Source organism: Ixodes scapularis, unplaced genomic scaffold, assembly GCF_016920785.2.
Source record: "Ixodes scapularis isolate PalLabHiFi unplaced genomic scaffold, ASM1692078v2 PGA_scaffold0__279_contigs__length_252992795, whole genome shotgun sequence".
NCBI classification, from domain to species: domain Eukaryota; kingdom Metazoa; phylum Arthropoda; class Arachnida; order Ixodida; family Ixodidae; genus Ixodes; species Ixodes scapularis.
In genome coordinates, this window is record NW_024609835.1 from 168,712,810 (window position 1) to 168,736,252 (window position 23,443).

Here is a 23,443-nt window from a genome sequence, read left to right on the forward strand (position 1 = left end):
CCCGCTAAAATTAGCAAAACATTCATGTCACGACCTATGCGCCAATTCAGCTTCCCAGCTAAATTTCGCTGTGTGCAACGATAAAAGCTGTCGCATCCGTAGATAATCACCTCTGTGGCTTCTAGAAATTCGCCTCGATCATCAATTTGCTTTACTGTAATTTTTTCGTTTTTTTTTATCTTTTTTGTGTTGCAGATCGGATCCCGCAAATTACAACATGAGCGTCGGAACGTACAGGGATGTCGAAGGTCTCTACCTCAGCCGCGTATTTCACGAGAAGGCAGTCCGTTCGGCTCTGTCCTACGAACCGCAACCGGACGACGTGTTCATCGTGTCCTACCCCAATTGCGGCACGACATGGATGCAGTTCATCGCCTACGGCATCATTAACAACGGCTTCTGTCCGCAAGACACGATCAACTTCTTTAGGTCCACGCCATTCCTCGAGCTCTTGGGCGCCGAAGAAGCCAAGGACATGACCAGGCCGGGAGCCATCAAGACGCACCTGCCATTTGACAAGCATCCCTACTCCGAACGCGCAAAGTACATCTACGTCACCAGGAATCCTTATGACAGTTGCGTCTCCTTCTACTACCACACCGAGAACTTCCCGGCGTACGAGTTTGACGACGGGACCTTCGACGAGTTTTTCGACTTATTTGTTCGAGGCAGGGTAGATTACGGAGACTACTTCGATCACCTTCTGTCCTGGTACGCGCATCGGGAAGACCCTAACGTCATGTTCGTCACTTACGAGGATCTCAAGAAAGACTCCAAGTCGTGGATTCTGAAGGTGGTCGACCTCATCGGAGTAGACTACGGCAAAGTACTCAAGAACCAACCCGCAATCTTGGAGCGAATTGTTTCAACCACAAGCCTGGAGTCGATGAAAAGTACCAAAAAGGGCATGAAGAACTCGGCAACGAGTGTGGATGACGTGGAACCCCAAGATGTACCAGAACCTTTTCGACTGACGAAAGAGTCTTTCGGAGACCTTTCGAAGAAACCAGTGGCTGGTGACTTTGTACGGAAGGGCATCGTCGGAGATTGGAGGAACCATTTTTCACCGAAACAGGTCGAGCAGATGAAAGAGAGAATCACTCTAAAGACGAAAGGGAGCGATGTGATGACTCTGTGGAATGACGTGGATCTCCCGTGACCGCAATGAATGAGAGTTTGTCACTTGCTATTTTTGTTTATTTTTCTGACGAGGTTTTATTTGCCTGTTTAGATTGGGCTTGAAAGTAGTAAGCCTCAGTGATGATGTTGGTGGAAACCAGACTTGTGCCCGTTACTTGAAAAATGTAATGGATTACAATTACAAATTACCGAGCCTCATTACCGTTACAAATTACTTTAGCTGAAAAGCAACGGATTACTTCATTCGTTACGTTACAAAATTACTTTCACGTTACTTTTCCGTACTCTTATCAAGATAACAAAAAAAACAATTTTGGTGTTTCAAAAATGTTCTGCAACACTATTTTCTCTTTCTCATACGCCCGCATTATGGTAGTCGTTGCAAAAATAAAATATTGTATTTAAAAAAAAGAATGTAGGTGCACTCCACTCCCCTGTATTCTGACAAGGCAGCGAAAGCTGCACACATACCCGCCATTCCGATAGCTTACAGCAGACTTGTACACGTTAGTTAAAAATACTGAGGAATTACATTTAACACTACTCAAAACTAAATTGTAATTTATTACAATTACAATTACCCTCCTATTAAAGTAAGTGACGGCTGCCCCAAGAAGTAATCCGTTACTTTCGTGGCGTTACTTTCAACATTATTGCCCTCAAGTAAGAAACAAAGGGAATAGGGCTGTTCAAGTTCTTATTGTTGCCACCTGTTCCATTTATTGACCTTGAATATTCTGAGCAAATGCTGGCTCTTGAAAGTCTCGTCAGACATTTTGCGTTATTTCTTACTCAATAAGGAGTTTTAGCAGACCTTTTTCGCCCCGATAACGATACCTCCTCTACCCTCCGGTGGCCTGGGGCATGCATCGTATCGTTATCGGGTGTCGTTATTGGTGCGAAAAAACAATCTGCCTGAACTTTTTAGTATGTCAATTGCTACACTCAACACCATTTGCACTGAGGCACTGGATGCGAGTTCCATATTTTGCCTGAATGTTTTATGCTCTGCATTGAGCTTTTTCAGCGAAGCAGTGGAAGTACTATTTTCCTCGAAGATAGAGCAAAGCTTCGTCGTTGCAGCCGTTGCCTGATATTCGAGTTTTAGTAGATCGCTCCGACACCTTCGATACCCCCGATAGCGACATGATGCATGCGCAAACGTGGCGGCGGAGTATCGGGTATCGTATCAAAGTCATCGGACCGATCTACTAAAACTCTCCGTTGCCGAAATCGGGAAGCTGTAGAAGTCGTATGCATCTAGCCAAAACTGGAATAAGAATTGATTTATGTACTTACATTTTACTATACGGGCATATATTGTCAGACACTAGCGAAATATAGTTGTAGCAGTAAGGTGCTAATTAAATATTAAGTAAGGTTTCGCTCGCTATTCTCCTTCCTTTGGTTCTGAACAGTTCTAGCCTCGGTTGAGACGTTGGTGAATAAGAGAAAAGTTTCCAAGATATAAATATAAGTAATCGAGAAAAAAAAACACTAGGACACTCATAACAACAATTAATGAGAACATCGGTTAAAACAAGGAAATGTAAACGCACGTTTGTCATGTGTACCTGTCTTAGTGCCGTTCAAACACGCACAGAGCACGGACCAACTGCAGTTTACTCCGGTGTTCTCCAGATAGACACCCGCTGATGCCAGAGACAGCGAAGGGCAGAGTACTAAGTAAGCCGCGCTATAGCCCCGCTGATGAGTTTCACTCTCTCCTCAAGCCCAAAGTATCAAGTCTATGTCCGCCACCATTATGTTTTATTTGCAAAAATATATCTGCTTGAAATAAGATGTATCCTGCTGGGGTAAAAACAGGAAGAAGAAAAAAGGAAGACTATTACCATATTCGAAGTGCTCGCAAAAAGCTGACTCACAGAAAGGGTGACTAAAATGCAGATAGCCTGGCATGAATTCACAAATGAAGTGGGCCAAACCCTAGAAGTTGGACCACAAAAAGTAAGTAGCTTTTAAAACAGGGTCAAATAAGGAGAAAGAAGCAGAAAAAAATAAATCCTGTTTTCTAAGAGAAGATGATGTGTGCAGCAACGAACGATGATGCTTGTGGCAATAACACCTTCACATATTATCACATCTCTTTTAGTGGATTTTAGGGTAGACGAAACGTCCTCTCGTATTTCGACATTATGAATATTGTCGTGGTCACTATAACCGAGAAGGACATTGTTAAACCTTGTCTGTGCATTACCACTCCGAGCTTCTCGAAGAAGCACACAATCGCTTGGTGTTCTCCTCTCTCCATCTTCGATCGCAAAGAAGAAACAAAACAAAGGGACTAAAAAAGGCAGATATAGCTTGCCCCCTCCCCCGTAGAAATGCTTATTTGGATCTCCTGACATTGTTGTTAGGGTCCAAAAAAAATAGATTCAGGGGCTTTGTGTTGCAAAAAAAAAAAAAAAGCTTTGCAGAACTGAAGAGCGCCAATAAGCCTCCCTTCGCGCTGGTCAATTCGCGTGACAGTGTCACTGCGCTCGACTTTGCCCAAATAAAAACAACCTTTTCTTTAGAAAGGGGGTGGGGTGCAAGGGGGGGGGGGGGGGGGGGGAGGGGTGGTCCTCAAAAAATTGTAGCGGATTTCAAAAAATTTGTTCCCGTAAAAAAGTAAGGGAATTACTTTAAAATTACTTTAGAAAATATGTAATTATTCCGTTACTAAATTACCGATAAATGTAAGGGATTACAAGCAATTTTGTTACTTGTAACGGATGACGTACAAGTCTGGCTTGCAGCGACCGGAAATGATCCCTGGAATTCTGCAGACAAAGCTAGAGGTGCGCAAGCTCAGTATCAGCGTCTACCTCCGCTAGTAGAGAAAGAGGACAACGCCTGCTCGGCGTTGTCTTCTTGACCTTTATTTTTCGGATATTTTTATATGCCTTGCACGTTTGTCTAGTGGCTCTAGTGACTGGTCATACAAGAAAATTGTGTCCTCTTTTCGGTTATTCTCCTCTTATCGATTTTTTTTTGTTTCGTTGAACTTGCTATCTTTATTCTGCTGGTATGCCTGCTCACATTGCTCCAGTTTCTGTATTATGTTCACATTAAAAAAAGTAACGCGTAATGAAAGTAATCCATTACCAATATTTGTAACGAAATTACTTTACAAATCTGCAAAAAAGTGACGTGGCAATTAGAAAATTACTTGAAAAAGTAACGGATTACAAGTAATCCGTTGCTTGTAACGGATTACTTTTCAAGTTTGGTGTAAACTTACGTATCTCGGAGACTAATTGAAACTACTTTAAAAAACTGAAACCAGCTTATTACTTAAAGCAATGGACCATGTCTAACCTTCCATTCTCAAGTGTGGCAACAGTACAAAAACATGAAATCCTGAGACTTTAGTGCGTCCCCCTGTTCCGAACCTCTACGTCGTGATTTTAGTTTCTTCAGAATCTTCTTGCTTTTGTTTTCTCACTCAACTGAGTCTACATTTAAAAAAAAAAAAGAAATCATTAGGATTTTGATAATGTTCGACATTTTTCACAGATACATTTTAAGCTGAAACCTCAAAATGGGGGCGACGTTTTGCTAAGAAACTCTTCTTTAGAGCATGAGAAATTTAACTATATTAGCAATACCTCGTCTAGCGTCCAGAAGCTTCTATGCGGTTCGTTTTAAAGAACATTATGATTGAAACGTTTTCTGGTTATCACTACTGAAGGAGTGCAAAGAAAATGTGGGTGTCATAGGTAAGATTATGCGCATGAGTACGTTCGGTTGACATGTTTTTTTTTCGTTCGCATTTTTATATGTTACTCTCCGTTGTGTAGAGGAAACGTAGTCGAACTAGTTTTAGCAAGAAAGAAAACATTTTATAGAAAAAAAAAATATGATTGCGTCTAAATAGCAACCTCCGTTTTGGGTTTTTGTTATTTTTGTCAGGCTTGACAGCTACTATGCTCCATTGACCCTTAAGCTGAGACTAGAAGCTCCACCTTGTGGGGACCCTCTCCCTGGCTCCTCCGCTGTCCGTGACCTTGCCGGTCCCCGCCGCCGTATTGTCGGGCGCTCCTTCGTTCCCTCTGACCTTCCCGTTTCCAGTCGCCGTCCGGTCGCGGAACGTCCGAGCTCTCCGGGAGGAACGGGGCAAGCGCCCCCCTCACCCAGCGCTGACGTCGGAGGATCGGCTCGCGGCAGGTTCCCGATTGGACGGTCGGCGGGACAAGGACTTGGGAAGGTCTTAAAAGGGGGAACGAAGACAAAGGAAGAAAGCTTGGGCTGCCGACTAGACAAGGGACCGGTCACGGAGGCGAGCTCGGACGGCGCTGGACGCTGGCGCGGGGGAGTGCGGGCTCTACGTCGAGTGGCGGACTCGACAAACGGACCGGACAGCGACCCTGGACGACGACGTCCCCATGACGCGGTGTGGACGACCACCGCTGGGACTCGGAGAAGCTGCTTTGGCAGCGGACTCTCCCCCGGCCTCGCTGATGACTGTCCCCCGATCCCGAAACCCCCCAAGGCAATGAGTGAGTGAATAAACCCTTTTGCCGAGAGCGAAGTATTGCAGTGTCATATTCATCCGGAGACAGGGTTTGAGGGAATCGGAGCTAGCAGAAGCCCGCAACCTTGAGCGCGAGCTTTCTGTTCTTGCTAACACAAGTGTAAACGCGTAAACATGCGCAACCAAAGCACTGCGGAAGCCTGCGAGCTCGCGCTGAAGGCGGGGCTCGCAGGCTTCCGCAGTGGCTTAATGGTAAACGGAGTATAACACAGAAAGCACAAGACTAAAATGTTCAATAAATGCAGTAACCAAACTGTTGATATACATTTTATAGTTCTGTAAAATCTACATTTCGCGCATAAAAGTGAACAAACTTTGCTATTCTTCAACACGTTGACGCTACATTTGATAGTCGTTAAATTGTAGCGCTTTTAAGTGGCAATATTAAAATTTTTTTCTAAACAAGTACCAAAATTGCACAATAACATGAAAGTGAGTGATGCAGGGCACGCTAAATCGTCAACTTTCTTGTTTTTGTATGTTTTTGGCTCTTTTCTAGGTGACCATAAACCAACTGGCCTAAATTGCCGTTTTAATTTGAACTTTTGTCACATGTCATTTCTTTTAAGTTCTATCAAAAGGCAACTTATTTATTTCTACTAAGAAATATGCGCTGTTCTTAACATGTCTGAAATAAAAAAAAACCTTCGTGTGTAACTAGTAAAAATTGCCATCTTCAATTTTCTTCAAATGCAAAACAAAAATTCAAATGCTTCGGCTAATTTAGTAAAGGATGTTTCACCATTTTATTTCCGTCTAAGTAACGGCACTTCAAAATACGCCTTCAACGCGGACTTTTTTTGCCTAAGACTACACTTGAGATGTTCGAAAAGAACGTTTTGAAATATTTTGTTTGCTATTTGGCAGTAAATCAAAATGTGCTAAAGTGAGAAAAAGACTATTTTAAAAGTTATTAAAGTAACAAGCATATTTTTGCCTTTTAAGGTAGAAACTGTAGAGCTAACTGAATTTTTTTTTTCAAAGCAGGACCGAAACTTGTAATTGCAGCTGCAACAGTTATAGAAAAATAAGTGAAGAAAATATTTGCAGATATAGAGCAATGATTCGTCGGAGCTATACTATCGACTCTACCAACAATATCGTAAACATTTGTGCCGCCCAGCTCGCAATGTTGTTGATTGGGAGGGTTATGCGTTCCCAAATCATATGAACAGTTACCACAAAGGCGGCATGTCGGTAGCCGACACCGAAAAATACAGAATTCGTGAGTAAAAATAGACCCTGAAATATCACTTTTGATTATAAAGAAAAATAAACACCGAGTAGACGGAACCCTACTTGATAAATACAGGTGCATTTGCCCATAGGAATGGTGAGCATCATATCCTGATATCCCGAGAGATGCCCCACCCCCGAAAGGTAACTCACCCCTATTATTAATTTGATTTCTTTGAACACCAAAAATAAGTTTATTTTGATAATCGTTGCGTTCGGATCAGTGACGGTTTCGGCGTAAAAACGGCTAGTTAGCTATAAGCGGGATATAAGCGAACATTGCTGACTGGGAAGTACAGTCATATTAAGAATGAGATCCAAATTTATTATTTTTTATACAATAAAACGCACAAAAACTGATTTAACCCATTCGCAACTCCAGACCATCGCTCGCCCGCTCACGGACAAACTAAGAACCTGAGGAGCGGGGACGGCCTCGGAGATGGTGGCAGGAATTGTCGGTCTTGGTGTGGCTGTTAGCGCATGGTTCTGATCGGCGTGTTTCTGCATCGCGAAGTTTTAACGAAAAGAGCGAGTGCGTTAAAATGGAATTCCTTTGTTCCGCTCTGCGAGTTTTAAGACATTATCCGGTTAATTTTCTTAACGCACTTCAACAACTCTATCGCCTGTGATACGCTTCTGCCCTGGCCGCTTCGTATTTGTGGCCAAATAAATTAATTTTCGCACACTCACCAGCAGGGATAGGCAGTATTTCAAATACAAGTATATGAAATACGTATTTAAAATGCTTTGTGTATTTTGATATTGTATTTAATTACAAATTGGGTAATGCAGTAGACCCTTTCCGAAATTCAGTGCCATCTGGTGGCTGAAATGGCGGTTTAAGTTTTGCCATACGAATGGTGGCAATGAACCCGTAGCGTGCAGTATTTTATCGGGCACTGCCACTTATGCATGTCAACGGCAGACGAGAATAAACTCTTCACTATACAGGTATTTCTGGATCGTCTCTTCAAGTGTCGATTCCCATAAAGATGCAACCAGTCAGAACGAAGCGCCAGCCCAGACAGACGCCTTGATAAAGTTCTATAAGTCAATGGGTTTTGAAGTCGATTATGTCCCACTAACAGGTTCACTGGGCCCGAATTAGAGAAATGAACGCTTACGCAGCGCTTGCATTCAATTCCGGCTTCGCAACCTGCTAACGTCTAGAATGTATAGGCTTCGAATCCCCAGCTTAGGAGTATCTTCAACATGTTTCTTCATCAGTAAATAGAAAGACGCCATTGGTATGGCACATATGCCATTTTTCAGATGATGATGATAGTGATCAAGGTGGCCAGAATGAATTTCGGAAAGGGTCTATTGGCGTGTGCATTTATATAATAAAACGTGGGTATTTCAAATACAATTGTAATTAAATACAATTTTGTGGGCGAAAATACATCCCTCAAATTTATTGTCACTGTCCACAGCAGGAAGAAAACTACGTTCTGCACCGAATGCAGTGTTTCTCAATCAAGCACAGGCGTTTAGTGACTTTGTGATTACGGTGCAAGTCCAGGGCAAGAATAGTCACGAAATCGACCTTCCCAGGCAGACTGGCTAAATAAGTGTCTGTGACAACTTGTGATGCTTTCCAGCCTGATTTCTATCCGTATTTTTGCCTGGAACATTCTAAATCCGCGGGTCGTCCAGATTTTGTAACTGGTGCGAGTTGCAACAATAAAAAATTCTCTAGCTAGTGCTGTGCGTCTTGGTCGTCTCGGTTCTTTGTTGGTCTATACCAAAATGTAATCGACAAAAAAGCTACTTGAAGCTCTGTACTTTTTTCACCTATTACGTCCAAGCTCGTTGCATTTTTTTGTGATTATATTTCTGTTACCTTACTAGAGCATCGCATATTAACTCCCGAGTGTGCAATGTAAAATAAAATCAGACGCCCGAAAACCCGTTGCAGGTGCCCTGAAGTCGCTGACGCAAATTTTGAGGAATGTATTTGGAAAAGTATTTGGAGGAGACCAAATACATTTGGATGTATTTGTATCTTGTACTTAAAAGCTTTTTTTGGAAATGTAATTAGATTTGTAATTAAATACATTTTTGACGAAGTATTTTGTATTTGTATTTCGGTACATATGTGCATGTATTTTGCCCATCCCTGCTCACCAGCGTCAGCGAGCAGGCGCGCGGGAATTCCAGGAAGATCTATCCCCGTCTCTTTCGCCATCTGGCGACTATCGCCCCGCCATCTACGGGGCGTTGGAGTTGCGAATAGCCGCAGTGGCTAATGTGGGGCCAATTACAAAATGTTTTGCAATGCGGTACATATGTAGAAAAAATTGCAACAAGAAATTCTGGATTTTATTACGGAAAGGTGTGTATTCAACACACTTGTGTATTAAAAATATATTTCATTAACGTTGTCAAAAAGTAAGAGGTCTCCCTCAGATCAGTTGGTATTGCCTGCATTCCAAATTAATGCACCACTAAATTCAATTAGTCGTTGACCGTAATTATTTTTACATAATGGTGAGTTAAAATTGGGTCTAACTGCAGCCCTATTAGCCCCGAGAGCGAACACAAGCGTCGCTGCGGTCACCGCGCCCTGATTGGGTGAGGTGTACCGTGACGTCAGGGGGAGGACTCCGCTCCGCGATCTCGCATCGGCTCGCTTCCCAGCACCGGTTTCCTGGTTTGGCGTTGTGTGCCGCAAGCTCTTCGAGGAGCTGGACTTCGTTTACCCGGTGTACAAGACGTTGAGTTAGGCCGATATTGACGTGCTTCCGTACATTTTATAAGCCTACGTGTCCCTTTTACCTTTAAAATTGGGTTACAAATCCCGAAAGCTATCAGCGGAGGCAATTCCGCCGATGTACCTTCTCGTCCGTCCACAAGGCAATCTTGCGAGGGGTCGGTGAAGCGGTGGCGCAAGTGTTTCAGACGCTGTAATTCAGTTTCTTGCCTGTTCATGATTTAGGACGAAATTACATCCCGCTTTCAAGTCATTTGAAGTGGCATTTATATCATGGACCTTTGGGTGGTCAGACAATTAGCTCGCGACCCCAACTCTGCGCTGTCACTCTGCATGCGCTTGTTCGCAGATGTTTTAAAGGCCCTGCGTCTGATGATCTTTGAAGTGCTCGTGGAACAGGGTTGTTTTACATAAATGTTGCTTCTTCGTGAATTAATTATATTGTTTATACACGTATGCAGGCGCATTTATTAGAGGATTCACAATTACTGGAAATTAGTTTGTATGGTAGCAGCGATAACGGCCGAATTGCCCCCAGTTGCCTGTATGATATGTATTGAACTGCCAAAATATGCACAGCAATAGTGCCGTAATTTGTAATGTTTATACTTTTTTCTGACATCCTTTGTTCCAGCCTTGGATATTCAAAAAATACACCGTTTAGACTGAATTGTCATACCCAATTGAAAGAGACACTGCTGCAGGTCCCCAAAAGCTTCCTCAGCCTCCAAGATTCCTACAGCTAGATTCCCTGACAACAGAGGAAAACAGGAGTAAAAGCAGGCATTCGAACGTCTGTCCAGTGGTAGACGCAGCACTAGTAGCAGAAAATGTGGAACATGTGAAGGGCGACAGTCTGCGTGAGAAATGCTTCTGGTATTTTCGCTTCAGGACAATTCGATTTAAGTAAAATCTCAGTTTTAGGGCTCAAGGGACTAATAACGAGCGAGACACCTTTGCTTACGGTTGTTATACATTACTTGAGGGTTGATATAAATAAGTCCACAGATACCACCCGTGTAGCTAGTCCACTGAAATAATATCCTAATCCAGCAAAGGTAAAATTTGAGCAATGTATATAATAAATGGTCCTTGTTTCTTTACTTTGCCCCTGCACTTGGGCTGTCTTACTTGTGATTCTCTCCCCATGGCCCAGACTGTATTTAGCATGTTGCTCGGGCAGCATGCAGTTTTTCTGCTTCGGCGATCTTGTTTAAAAAAACAGAGATACAAAAAATAGTATACATAATCTGCCAATTCATCCAGACCATCAACAGTATTTATTGTGCGAGATGTAAATCTATAATGATACTCCTGCAATTGTGGCCATATTTCTTTATTTTCATATACCAGCTATGATATATTCGTTGCCTGCCCTGTCAACCATGCTTGAAATGTTGGTTGAAGATTTGCCTTTAGCTACAGGCCATACCTCAATAAAGGCACATATCAAAAGTTACGCTTCCTACGAAAAATATGTGAAAAAAAAATTAAATAGAAACGAGCGCGCCGACAACTAGCGTCGTCACAGCCTCCACAGGGCGAGCGGGGCGAGTCGGGGAAAAATTCTCTCCTCGCCGTGACGTCACCCCGGTTCGCCGTAAGGGGGCGCCACGCGAACTTCTCGGGGCTAATATGCCTTGTAGGAGATTTAGACAAACTTAATAGAGGGAACTAATTTATTTTCGTGTAATTGCCTGTACAATTTGGGTGTTTTTCAGTTTGAATACTGGGCTTGCAGGTCACACTTACATTGGTTGATATAAAGTCCGCTTGAGTCGGTTAGTCCTGCAAATGTGATAGTTCTTAGCGCCCGTTTGTGCAATCTACTAATTGGATCTAGGTATGTAGTATAGTACATGTACCTCCCCAGGACTCCATGTCATATTAAAGCAGAGTGGATAAATCAAAACATTCACGCACCTTTAATAAAGCGTATCATTCATACGCAAGCCTTGAGCAGACATCATTCATTTGACTTGTCCATTGCAAATCTAAATAAAAAAGAACACCTGTAAAAGAAACCTGCTGCAACTCTGTGCTATATAGGCGTATTGCTAGTTCGCCATATGCATAATTTATTTGTCCAAAATTGAGTTATTGTCTACTCAGTCTTCTTTATGTTAAGGGTGAGTTGATTGTTTGTTAGCCATTCTAGTACCCTAGACAATTCCTCACTCACTTTACACGTACTGCGTCAAGATATTTCCCAATAAAAGTTAGCCATCTTTGCTTCGTTGCCCCTCGTCGCAATTACAAGCTTAACAGGGACACATGACTTATAATTGGCATTTTATTTTACCTTTTCTTGGTTGAGCACCGAAAGTTAGCCGACTCCCTATTTTCCCTCGATTTCTTCTCAATTTGAAGTGGGCTATCTCTCGGGGCATAACGGTAGGCTTGCACGTGCCGTCGTTTCTAGAAGCGCGAAAAATATGACTTTTCTTCAGAACCCCATCAAGCAATATTGGTAGTCGCCGTTCCTTGGGCACGAAGAGTGTGATTCGTGTCCAACACAAGCTCAGAACGCGTGCCCGAATAATGGCAATATCGGATAATTGGCGCAGCAGCCACTAGATGACTCGACATTGTGAAAAGGGTATATTCCGCAGGCAGCCACCCCGGCCGCCCGCTTCGGCGTGACCTACTTACGACGCAACCAAGAGACGCGCAATGCGCGGCGTTGCTCGTCCGGCCGAGAAGCTGTCAAGGACGAGCGAAGCAAACAGGGTCAATAACCTCTTGCTCAACGTTCCCCGTGGAAGTTGTATTCCAGCATCGTGTGGGATGTTCATTTGCATTTTGTCCTTGCGGGAAAAAAACTAAGCCACTACAGTCAGCTTCCTTGTACGGAAGAGTTGGACCATCGGGCTCAGCTCGGGCGAGTAAATGGAAGGATGACGTACAGAGGGTTGGAGAAGGAGAAGCACGCCGAGGAATGTGCGAGGAGGAACCCATTGAAAGTGATTGCCGGTTGCTTTCGTGTCCGAGAGGCAAGGATTGCGAAAACGTTCCCCCAGTCTCGCGCGGTCTCGGATAAGGCGCATTGCGAAGCTTGGCGAAGGCCTAGGAATCGACTGCGCGCCGACAACTCGTGGGAGGCTTCGACAGTCTGTCGCAGAGGTGAGTGACGGTGTTTTTCGATCGTAGTAAACTTTGAGTTTACAGCAGACGTTCGGTGTTGGTAGATGACTTGTCGCCGATGAGGTTTTGTGTAGGCTTTAAATCGTCGCAAACTATAAGAAACGTAACCAACAAGATGAGTAAACGCAAACTGCCGAGGCGACACGCTTAAAATACCAAGGCCAGGAAAACTATAACTTGGAAGCAACACCTACTACGAGAGCAACAAATATGAACTGAATTAGGGTGGCGATACGGGCTAGTTGGTTCATGCTTACTAAATTCGACACAGCGCACAATAACGAAGACATAGTAGAAGTATAGTAGTAGAAAGGTGTACGCTTGTCCTGTGTGCAACCTTCTAACTTTGTCTTCGTTGTGTGGCGCGTTGTCGAATCCGCAACAATTATGCTGTAGGCGCACGGGCACGAGCTTGCAGTCGCGAAACGGAAGCAGACCGTTTCCAACACTCGTTGGGTAAGAGCCAAAACACACTTTGAAAGCAACAAGCTGCAGGGCAGCGTTCGACAACATTAGCTCTTTCGTGTCATCAAAAAGGGAAATTAATACAAAACATACTTCTAAAATTGTCAAATCGTTTGTCCAATTAAAAAAAAATTATGCGCACCTATCATTAAATGCGACAAAATTTCTTTCGCCAGTCGATCTCTCCCCCCCTTCCTTTCTCGGGAAAATTCTGCTCTGTAACACGAAACAAATGCGCATGCGCAGTAGAGTGGTATGTGGATCAACTAAGAAGACAGAATTCTGAAGGTCACCCTGGAGCATACCTTTACAGTACTCAATAAAAATAATCAGATTTCTTGTAACCGATTACTTTTTGAAGTCATTTTGTAATCATTTGATTACAGTTATTAGGCAGCAGCCAGGTTACTTTTAATTCAATTGATAAAGTCGACAGTCGCTCGGAGGTTTTAATTGCAACTTTTTTTTTTACCTCATGGTACGTAGAATGCGCACGACGACCGGGTAGTTTTTGTAATTATGAGCGACATTGGAGACTGATTGAGTTCGGTCGTTTTACACCGCATATCGATGAGTTCAGTGTTTCAAAGTATTTTCTCAACTTCACTGGCCATAAAATTAGCTTCTCGGGGATTCTATAATGTATTGATGATTAAAGACGTGCAATACACTTCTTATTACTTTCCAAATATGTCGAGTACTGTATATCACTATCTCACGTAATTCGGGGGAAAAAAATAAAGCTGGTGACGTTTTAGTGGCCGGTTCTCAATAGGAGGTATTATTAAAATACAAACAAACAAAATCTGACGCAAGCATTTTTTTTATCGCTTTGTTTTCATCACCCGTGTTTCTGCAAAATTTTAGCCCTGCGCAAATCATTCATTAGAATTAATGTAACAGCCCTGGTGCCTGTTGAATTACGACAAGTCGGCCGGGAACGTTGCATTACGACTTGATCGCATATTATTGTGTCTGGAATTTAAGTGCCATAGCTACAGCTTTATGACGCCATGATATTTTTTTTTTCGTATTTCTCGTGTTGCAGTTTGGATCTCGCAAATTACAGCATGAGCGTCGGAGGGTACAGGGACGTCGAAGGTCTCTACCTCAGCCGCGTATTTCACGAGAAGGCAGTCCGTTCGGCCCTGTCCTACGAACCGCAACCGGACGACGTGTTCATCGTGTCCTACCCCAAGTGCGGCACGACATGGATGCAGTACATCGCCTACAGCATCTTCAACGACGGCGTCTGTCCGCAAGACATGATCAACTTCTTTAAGTCCGCGCCATTCCTCGAGTTCTTGGGCGCCGAAGGAGCCAAGAACATGCCCAGGCCGGGAGCTATCAAGACACACCTACCATTTGACAAGCAGCCCTACTCCGAACGCGCAAAATACATCTACGTCACCAGGAATCCTTATGACTGTTGCGTCTCCTTCTACTACCACACCAAGAACTTCCCGGCGTACGAGTTCGAGAACGGCACCTTCGACGAGTTTTTCGACTTATTTGTTCGAGGCAGGGTAGACTTCGGAGACTACTTCGATCACCTACTGTCGTGGTACGCACATCGGGAAGACCCCAACGTCTTGTTCGTCACCTACGAGGACCTCAAGAAAGACTCCAGGTCGTGGATTCTGAAGGTGGCCGACTTCGTTGGAGAAGACTACGGAAAAAAGCTCCGGGACCAACCCGCAGTCCTGGAACGAATTGTTTCGACGACAAGCCTGGAATCAATGAAAAGTCTCAACAAGGACATAAAGAACTGGACAGAGAGTGTGGATGGTGTGGAACCCCAAGACGTACCAGAATCTCTTCAACTGATGAAAGAGTCCCTCGGAGACCTTTGGAAGAAACCAGTGACTGGTGACTTTGTACGGAAGGGCATCGTCGGAGATTGGAGGAACCATTTTTCACCGAAACAGATCGAGCAGATGAAAGAGAGAATCGCTCTTAAAACAAAAGGAAGCGACGTGATGACTCTGTGGAATGACGTGGATCTCCCGTGACTATGGCCAATAAGAGATTATGTCACTTGCTTTTTTTTTTTCTCTTTTGTTCTAACAATTTGTATCGATTGATGTCGGGTCACAGCGTAACTCACTTCGATGTTGCTGGTGAAAATCGATGGATCACGGGAAAAAGCTGTTAAATATTACTTCTAAAAACTGGAGCCAGCTCATTGCTTAAAGCCGTTTACCACTTTCGAGTGTCTCGTTCAATAAAGGAAGGAAACCCAAACATGAAATCATAATGTTTAGTGAGTCGCCTTTTCTAAATCGTGCTTTAATGTCTTCCGTATCATCTTTTCTTTTTTTGCTTAATCAATTGGTTTGGTCGTTGTTCTTAAATTTTTTTGATGACTAGCTCAAGCCCCCTGATAATGTACAACCTCTTTTGCAAGTACCGACTGGAAACCTCAAAATTCAACTGGAGTTTTGTGTAGAAACATTTCTTCAAAGCCTGGGAAAACTAACTCTATTAGCAAAACCTCTTGTATACGCTTTAAACACGCCCCAGATTGAGCCGCCATCGCCTACGTTCTCTTGTCTTACCGAGGTACCGACTCACAGAAGCGGGCGTTGACGAGCCTCCACAAAAGCCTATACGAGGAGAAGGACACAGTAGCACGTTAAGTGGCAAAAAATCTGTCCTGCTGTGGTAATGATGAAGTGAGGCGAACGGGAATAAGGAGAAGCAAGAACTGAAGGTTGGTTATAGCGGCGCCCATGCACAGCTGCCTGAACGCGTCTATCCCTTCCAGAGGCTTCTAGGCGGTGCGGCTGCAATAGCTGAACTTTTATGATTGAAACTCTTTATGGCTGTCAATATGGATGACGTGCAAATGGAACGTCGACGTGTTCAGGTAAGATCATAATCATCAGTCGGATGAAGTTTTTTTTTCTTTCTTTTTTTATGGTATACTCCCCCTTTCGCGAAGGAAACGTAATTAAAAATATAAAAGTACTTGTTGTTAGGCTAGTTGGTGATTAACGTTTCGAATTATGGTTAAGAGCGCTAAAAAGACGAACACAAGAGAGAATACAAACACGGGCGCTTTTGTTTTGAACCATGGTCAAAAGCGCCCGTGTTCGTTGTCTCTCTTGTGTCCGTTTTTTTTTTTTTTTTTTTTTTTTTTTTAATTATAGTTTAAATCAGAAATATGTTTACAAGAAAAAAGATTTCAGGGGAAAAAAGTTATGATTGCGCCAAACGACAGGTTACGTGTCTTGGCCTGCAGGGGTTATCAAACGTTACGTGTCTTGGCCTGCAGGGGTTATCCCCGGGGGCGGCAGTAGTGAAAAGATATGTAAATGACATTTAATATGCACGTTTACGGAACCATAGAAGGTGTGATAAGGTAAACGGCTCCAGAATTTAAGTTTACAGTGGAAAAACCGGAGGATGATGTTCTGCAGTTTTCTCGATTTACGTATTCACGTGAATCGAGGGTTATGTTGGGAATATGGTAAAGAAAATTCGAAACCGGTTTTGCCAAGAATGAGTTGTTAATCGAAGACCGTAAAGGCGGGGATTGTAAAATCATTGGTCACGAACGCGTTAGAAAGGTCACGTGTTCATTTCATCACTGAATCAGTACAAAGGCAGTGGAAAAGGTTGATTAGTGTAGGTTATGATGAAAGTTTTATAAAACGGCAATCAGATTTGGTTATTAAAGGCAGGAGAGAAACCGAACAGAAATCAGGGAACCGCTTTGTTGTAATCCCATATTTTCATGACGTCTCTCACAACCTGAAGGCATGTGCGAGGCAGTTTGGAGTGGACACGGTCTTTAGTTCAGATTTTAGATTAAGTAAACTGACGCCATTACAAACAGGTCTGAGTGAGTGCAAAAAGGCCCATCGGGAAAAATCAATATGTTGCGAGACTGGTGTTGAGTATGAGATACCACTGGAGTGTGGATTTAAGTATGTAGGACAGACGTCACGCTGCATAAATGGCAGATTAAACGAACATAACAGAAATGTAATGAACAATGCACAAAACTCGGAAATAGCAAAACATATTCATGAACGTAACTGCACGGCGCTCTGGTCGGAGACGGAAATACTACACAAAGAGAGGAACGATGTAAAGAGAGTAGTAAGGGAGACCGTGCGGATAAAGTTTCTAGGCAACTGCCTAAATCAGGCTTCACTACAGTCTGAAAGCAATTAAAGGGACGATGCAACGATTTTTGTATTTTGCGCAAATACCGCTTAGAACGGATCCCTGATGTTAATGACCTGTGAAATACCCGTTCGTTTTTCACCACACGCAATCGAAGTCGCATAAAAAAATTAAGAAAAACGAGCAGAGTTCACCCCCTCAACTCGTAGCCAGAACGAGCGGCCACGTGATCTGGAGCCGATTATATGCCGCCAATGTTGATCATAGCCACGAGCTGGGGTTGGCAAGGCACAGGACACGTGCTGAGTTCCAGACATTGTTATGGTTCGGCTGTTGTCGTCATTGCAGCAATTGGGCACAGGACACTACCCGAATGCTTCTCGAGCTATCGATTATCACGAGACCAAATCGAGTGTCCACGCCATGCTCGGGTCCAATCTGTGAGCCGCATTCAGATATCGTCACTGGGCGGTACTGCTACCGCCCAGCTACGTCATCAGGTTTTGCGAAGGAGAGATAGAATGAAAACACTCGGTTTTGTCCTCGAAATTACAGAAAAACAAAAGTTTCTTGGCCAGTGGCGTTGCGTGCGAGTATCCTTGAGTCCCACTAGTGCCAGTAAGCTCACATAAAGTGAAAAACATTACAATTGAATATCGTTGCACCGCCCCTTTAAAAAAGCTTGCTAAAAATGCATTTTTTTTAATTTATATCTATATATATATATATTTTTTTTTTTTTTTTTTTGCGATTTAGGTTGTTTGAAGTGCGACCTGCTTGTGACTTTCCAAAAAACCTGTAAAACATTTTTGCTTTGTGTGGTTCTCTACGTGTATTGGCCCAACTACCGTTTCAGTATTTTTTTAATTATTATTATGTGGAGAGGGCGTGTGATGTTTCAAAATAATGAACTGTTTTTTAGAATAGTAGGGGAAGAGATCCTTTTGTTCAAATTTGAAGGTGGATGGATGTTGCCTTATCGCGTCAACCTTTAAAGGGATACGGAATCGAAACTTGAAATATAGAGAAAACATCAAGAAATGAGTTCAATATGATCAGCTAAGCCTGTAATGAATAATCGCACGGTCGTATTTTGAGCAGATGGCTATATTTTATGCTCTAAATGCCGCGATTTTGGCGAGCGCTTCAAAATCAGCCATGGAGGAGCGCGATGCATCTCGGGAGATCCGGCAGACGTCTTGACGTCATCATGCCTCGGACGACCAAGCGTACCGTAGTGACGAGTTTTGCCACTTGGAGGCGTCAACGCGTTACAATCTCGCTTTGTCGAAGTACCCAAGGGCTGTAGATATCGCGGGGCCAGCACGCGCACCAAACCTGAGAACAATCGAAGCACGCGTTTGCACGTCGCGCGAGAGCTGAAACCAAGGTGGCTCACTTCGTTTTGGCTCTTTCCACCAAGACGCCTCGGTATTGCGTTCAGGCCTAGGCAATCTATACCAGTGAGCGGACATACCGCTGCGGCGCTGCTTTCAGAGGCATGTTGTCGTCACGACATTCCATTGAAGCTTCATAACCAACTACCAGGTGGTTTTTGATTATCGTTTAATTCACTTTAAAATATGTTTTCTTGCGTTTTCTAGCGCAATATTTATGTTTCTGTGGTTGTGCTGCTACCTGCGTCGTGTTGAAACAAAGAAATGAGCTCCAGAATTTGGTTTCCGTACCCCTTTAAAGGTTGTCAACGTTCTTGCATTGTGTGATGAAGACTGTGGCGCTTGAACTGTATAGACTTCGTGCTTCAGTGTTGGTGGGGATGACCTTGAGATTGAGACTATACACTCCGTGCGGGAACTATAGGGGGCGCTTTGAAAAACGCGCGTAGCGCCACTAGCGGAGGAGCTGGCGTTCGACAGCGAGGCGCGCTCAGCAGCCTGCGGCGCCTTTTCGCGTGCGAAGCTGTGGCGGCGGAAGCGCGCACGGGCGGAACTTTTGCTTTTTAAGCCGATAAGTTGAGGATGACGTTGCATGAGTGCTGGGGCAGATTTAAGAAGGGCATTTAGTATTTCTCCGCTTCTTATATATTAAGTTTGAATCGTCAATAGGGATAATTTCTCTAGTTGCGGTCGAAAAAGGGGTTTGGGCAATTTTCCGAAAAGCAAGATGGCCGCCACCGTATTTGCTCTCAGTGGGAAATTTGTTTCGCTCGTCGCTGTAAAGTTGGTGAGTCGATGATATTTGGAGGCGAGTGAGATGTTCACTAAATTCGTGCACTAAATGGGTCAAGTTTTATTGACAGCAAGTGTGAAAGTTATGGTTCGAACGAATAAAGTAATAAAGCTGTCAGGAATATCCCATAATGGACCCAAAATGTTGTGTTATAACCGGGCAGTGCGAAGTGCAGATTTAGACACGCAGGTTCTTGGACATGACCGTAACTTGACACAACAGTTATAATAGCAAAAATAGGTGGCATAGGGAAACCAGGTGGAAATTTGGTTTGGGCGGCGTAACTGAATGGGAAACGGTTTTGACTGTGAAAAGGCTGTCAAGAGAATACCACTTGTCGTGGGAGATGGAGACTTTACAGGTAGGAAGGGACTAGTGCACTGTACTTCACTTGAAACAACTTTACGGAAGGTGGCTTCCAAACCGAGAAAACCAAGTTGCCGGCCAACACACGGTTTGGCCGTCAAAGGCTTTTGCGGTGAGCTGTTATGTAGTAATCTGGTTGTGCGAGGTACTGATTTTCGGCACACAGGTACTTGGACAACTGTAACTTGACAAAACACTTATTATACCTAAAAGAGATGGCATAGTTCAACCAGGTGGAAATATTTTTGGCCGGCGTAACTAAATGGGAACCGTTTTTGACCGTCAAATGCTGCCAAGAGAATACCACTCATCATGGCCGGAAGGTGCACACTTTACAGGTAGGAAGGGACCAGTGGGACGGTACTTCCAGTTTGAACAACTTTGCGATAGGTGCTCTAAAGCCGAAAAAAAAAATTGTTGTCTTCAAGACTCGGGGTGTCAGCGTTTCCACATCCAAAAGGAGGCTGATCAAAAAAGAAAGCACACCACATAAACTTTCATTGTCAAACATCGATTGTCCAGAGATTCCAAGTTTCATTGTAGTTTTCCTCAGATTCATATTTGTCACTTTTTGTACCGTTTGAATCTTTCTTCATGAAGTACAGACTGCGTGCCATACTGGTTCGGAAATATCATCGACACGTACGATGGGGACGAAACTTCTTTCGAGGGCATTCCTTCAACGAAATTCGCACCTCATACCCACGAGTGTGGAATGGCATTTCAGTTCGAGCTGAGATATGTAGGCGTTACTGGTGCGAAGACAAACGCAGAGCGCAAAGCGGCAGTGTAGAATATGTCAGCAGTGCCGACATAGTGGCAGACATGATCGGGAGACCAAATTTCTCGCGTCGTACGGCATGGGTCCATCGCGGTCGCTGTCCCACAAAACGTCGTCGAGGTGAAAAACTGTGAAACTTCGTCCCCACGAGATACGACGCATAACTATTGAAGCACTTAATAACGCAGCACAGGCAGCACTTCATGCTGTGAACCCAGCGCAACAGCACCACTCCGACTTCAACGCGTACCAACGTACGCGGCGCGGGTTCGTTTCGGTGGGGCTCTCACTGCCTACCTTCGGTAACGGCCGCGCGGCGGCGCGCCGGTCGCGTCGCACGGAGTGTATATAAGGAGGTTGTGAAGGTCAACGTAAACAACAGCCACAAATCCAGAGGCGCGACATGCGCAGGGTTTCGGTACAGCGGCTGTAGTTTCGGTTTCGTCTTTCTTTTCGCTCAGGACGACTTTAAAGTGAGCGACGCGACTCTGGCTCGAGCGAGACAGGAAGAAGGAAGAAGGAGGACGCGCGAGGGCCGTGAGGAACGCCGGTCGGGCCACCTTTCGATTTGTACTGTAAATACACGTTTCTTTTTATTTCTCTCTCACTGATGGGGTCCTGTCAGTCATTTTTATGACGATCAACATCCGCAGACCATCGACGTTCCCAGCCATCGGGTCCCTGGCGCAATCGTAAGAAAAGAACGAACCTTCACTGGCGCAGTCGACAGGATTGTGTCAGCGGGCCCCGCCGGCTGGAACGACTCAGCGGATTCAGCGGACAGCGACTCCATTCAACAAGAAGAGAGGCGGCAAGTTCCTGGGCCTCGGCAGCCGTGTTTAACGAAGAAGACTTGGATCGCCGAGACTTCGCGTCGACGCGGCTTCGAGAAGTGCTGCAGACCCACAGCCCTGCGAAGCGTCTACACGACTCGGACACAGTTATCGGGCCGGTCTGTTCCGATCGACAGACTGCGGGCGCTTGCCATTGGGACTTGTCAACCTTCAAGGGTAAGGTGATTATTTTGACTGGTGCCCTCCATGGAGCTACGCAGTGGGGAACGGCTTAGGCCGGTTACTTCGTTGGATCGGGATGGAGCTAATGATAACGATGTCGACGAGCGAGGTGAACCGTCACCTCACAGTAGACCAGCGGCGACCGTGGGGACGCACGAGGAAGGGGTCCGGGATGGCCGATCGAGTAGCTCATTTATTGAAAAAGAGATTGAGCTTGTTAGAGAAAAAGAACGGCTAGTGCGTCTAGAGCTTGAAGTAGAGCGAGTTCGTGCGGAAAACAGACCCAGAACCAGTGGAGGCGGCGCAGAACTCGACCTGAAGGAAGAGGTGCTTAGCTTTTCCAGGCTCATGAAGGATGTGTTGACACAAATGCCGTCGTCCGAACTGCTCGTACCAAGCTGGTTCGCCGGTGTCGAAAATGTCTTTGCGACATATGAGGTGCCTGAGCGCCTGAGGGGTTCGCTCGTGCGACCTTATTTTACGGAGCGCATGCGGGCGCTGGTGAATAGGCTGCCTGTCGGCGAAGCGAGTGATTACGGTGCGGTTAAGGAGCGAGTTCTCTTGGAACTCAAACTGTCGACGGCTGAGTACAGGAGGCTTTTTCTCAAAGCCACTAGAATGGAGAAAGAATCCTGGACTCAGTTTGCGACACGGGTTGAGAGCTGCTTTGAGTATTATGCTCAAAGTCGCTCGATCGACTCTCTTGAGGACTTGCTACTCTGCTGGGATGGTGTTAAATTTGTTGAGATGTAACCTCCACGGAGTCATTCTTCAAGTCTCGGTCCCGCGCTTGTTTACTAGGACAGTCACGGGAAAAATGTCCCATACCCTTGCAATTGAAACATTTCACCCTGGATTGGTTTGACATTGAGCCCGGCCCTACCTTATCATGCTTTTTCCCGTCAGGACTGGACCCTCTTTTCTTTTCAGACTCGCGGGTTTTCGCATATGCAGAGTTGTTGCGTTGTCTGCATCGTTCTCCCTCTTCAAAACGGTCAGCCAGCGCAGCCACCTTAAGCAGGGCAGTGGTTGTTGTTTTGGTAGTTTTGATGTCTTAACATGCCATTGGTGTTGGACAAGTCTTTTTTTTTTTTTTTAATTCAATGCAACATTTGTTACGGAGACAGGAGGTAGGGCACATACGTAGGATGACCACCCGTCCCGCGACTCGCGGGACTGTCCCGCATTAAGGGCTCGTGTCCCGCGTCCCGCGAGAAATCCCAGAATTTTCAAAATGTCCCGCATTTCATACCGTCGTAAAATTCACTCTGCAACTCATGGTGCTACCGAACAACGGGGCACGAAGAAGCGCGAAGGTCGCTGGTAATCATGTAAATCGGAGTGGTACGCCATTTCCTATCTAAGCATTGCGGGAAGCCACCGTCGTTCTTGTAGGAAGACCGACGCGCGTGCGCCGTTGTGCCTCTTCTTTTGGTGACCAAATATTGAGAAAAATGCTCAGTAATATTTGTGTGTAGTAAATGTGGTAACTATAAACTATTGCAATTATTTCACATAGTTGTCTCAACGCGAAAAGGTTGTTGTGGAGATTTTTTTAGTGACGACAACCACCCAAGGAAAAAAGCCTGCAACTCACAAAGGTGGAAAAAGAACATAATGTTAAAAATGTGTGTAGGACCACGTTGATAAAAGTAAGCGTTGATAGGAAACCATAACCCGAAAATATTTACTGTTTCTTAAGTTCATTTGATGCATTA

General features: G+C 44.6%; 2 protein-coding genes across 2 annotated transcripts; both read left to right on the forward strand.

The window, feature by feature from the left end:
* The first annotated feature begins 217 nt into the window (after positions 1-217).
* LOC8037957 (sulfotransferase 1C2-like) lies at positions 218-1,159 on the forward strand. The gene has a single exon (XM_040218878.1). The coding sequence runs from the start codon at positions 218-220 to the stop codon at positions 1,157-1,159; it is 942 nt and encodes a 313-aa protein (XP_040074812.1).
* Positions 1,160-12,597: 11,438 nt separating this feature from the next.
* LOC8023912 (sulfotransferase ssu-1) lies at positions 12,598-15,495 on the forward strand. The gene is made up of 2 exons (XM_029970504.4): positions 12,598-12,752; positions 14,287-15,495. The coding sequence occupies exon 2, from the start codon at positions 14,309-14,311 to the stop codon at positions 15,248-15,250; it is 942 nt and encodes a 313-aa protein (XP_029826364.3). The 5' UTR covers positions 12,598-12,752; positions 14,287-14,308; the 3' UTR covers positions 15,251-15,495.
* The last annotated feature ends 7,948 nt before the right edge of the window (positions 15,496-23,443 follow it).

Bases quoted from the DNA above. Each gene is read 5' to 3' on its own strand.
- LOC8023912 (XM_029970504.4), top strand. From the start codon at position 14,309: ATGAGCGTCGGAGGGTACAGGGACGTCGAAGGTCTCTACCTCAGCCGC.
- LOC8037957 (XM_040218878.1), top strand. From the start codon at position 218: ATGAGCGTCGGAACGTACAGGGATGTCGAAGGTCTCTACCTCAGCCGC.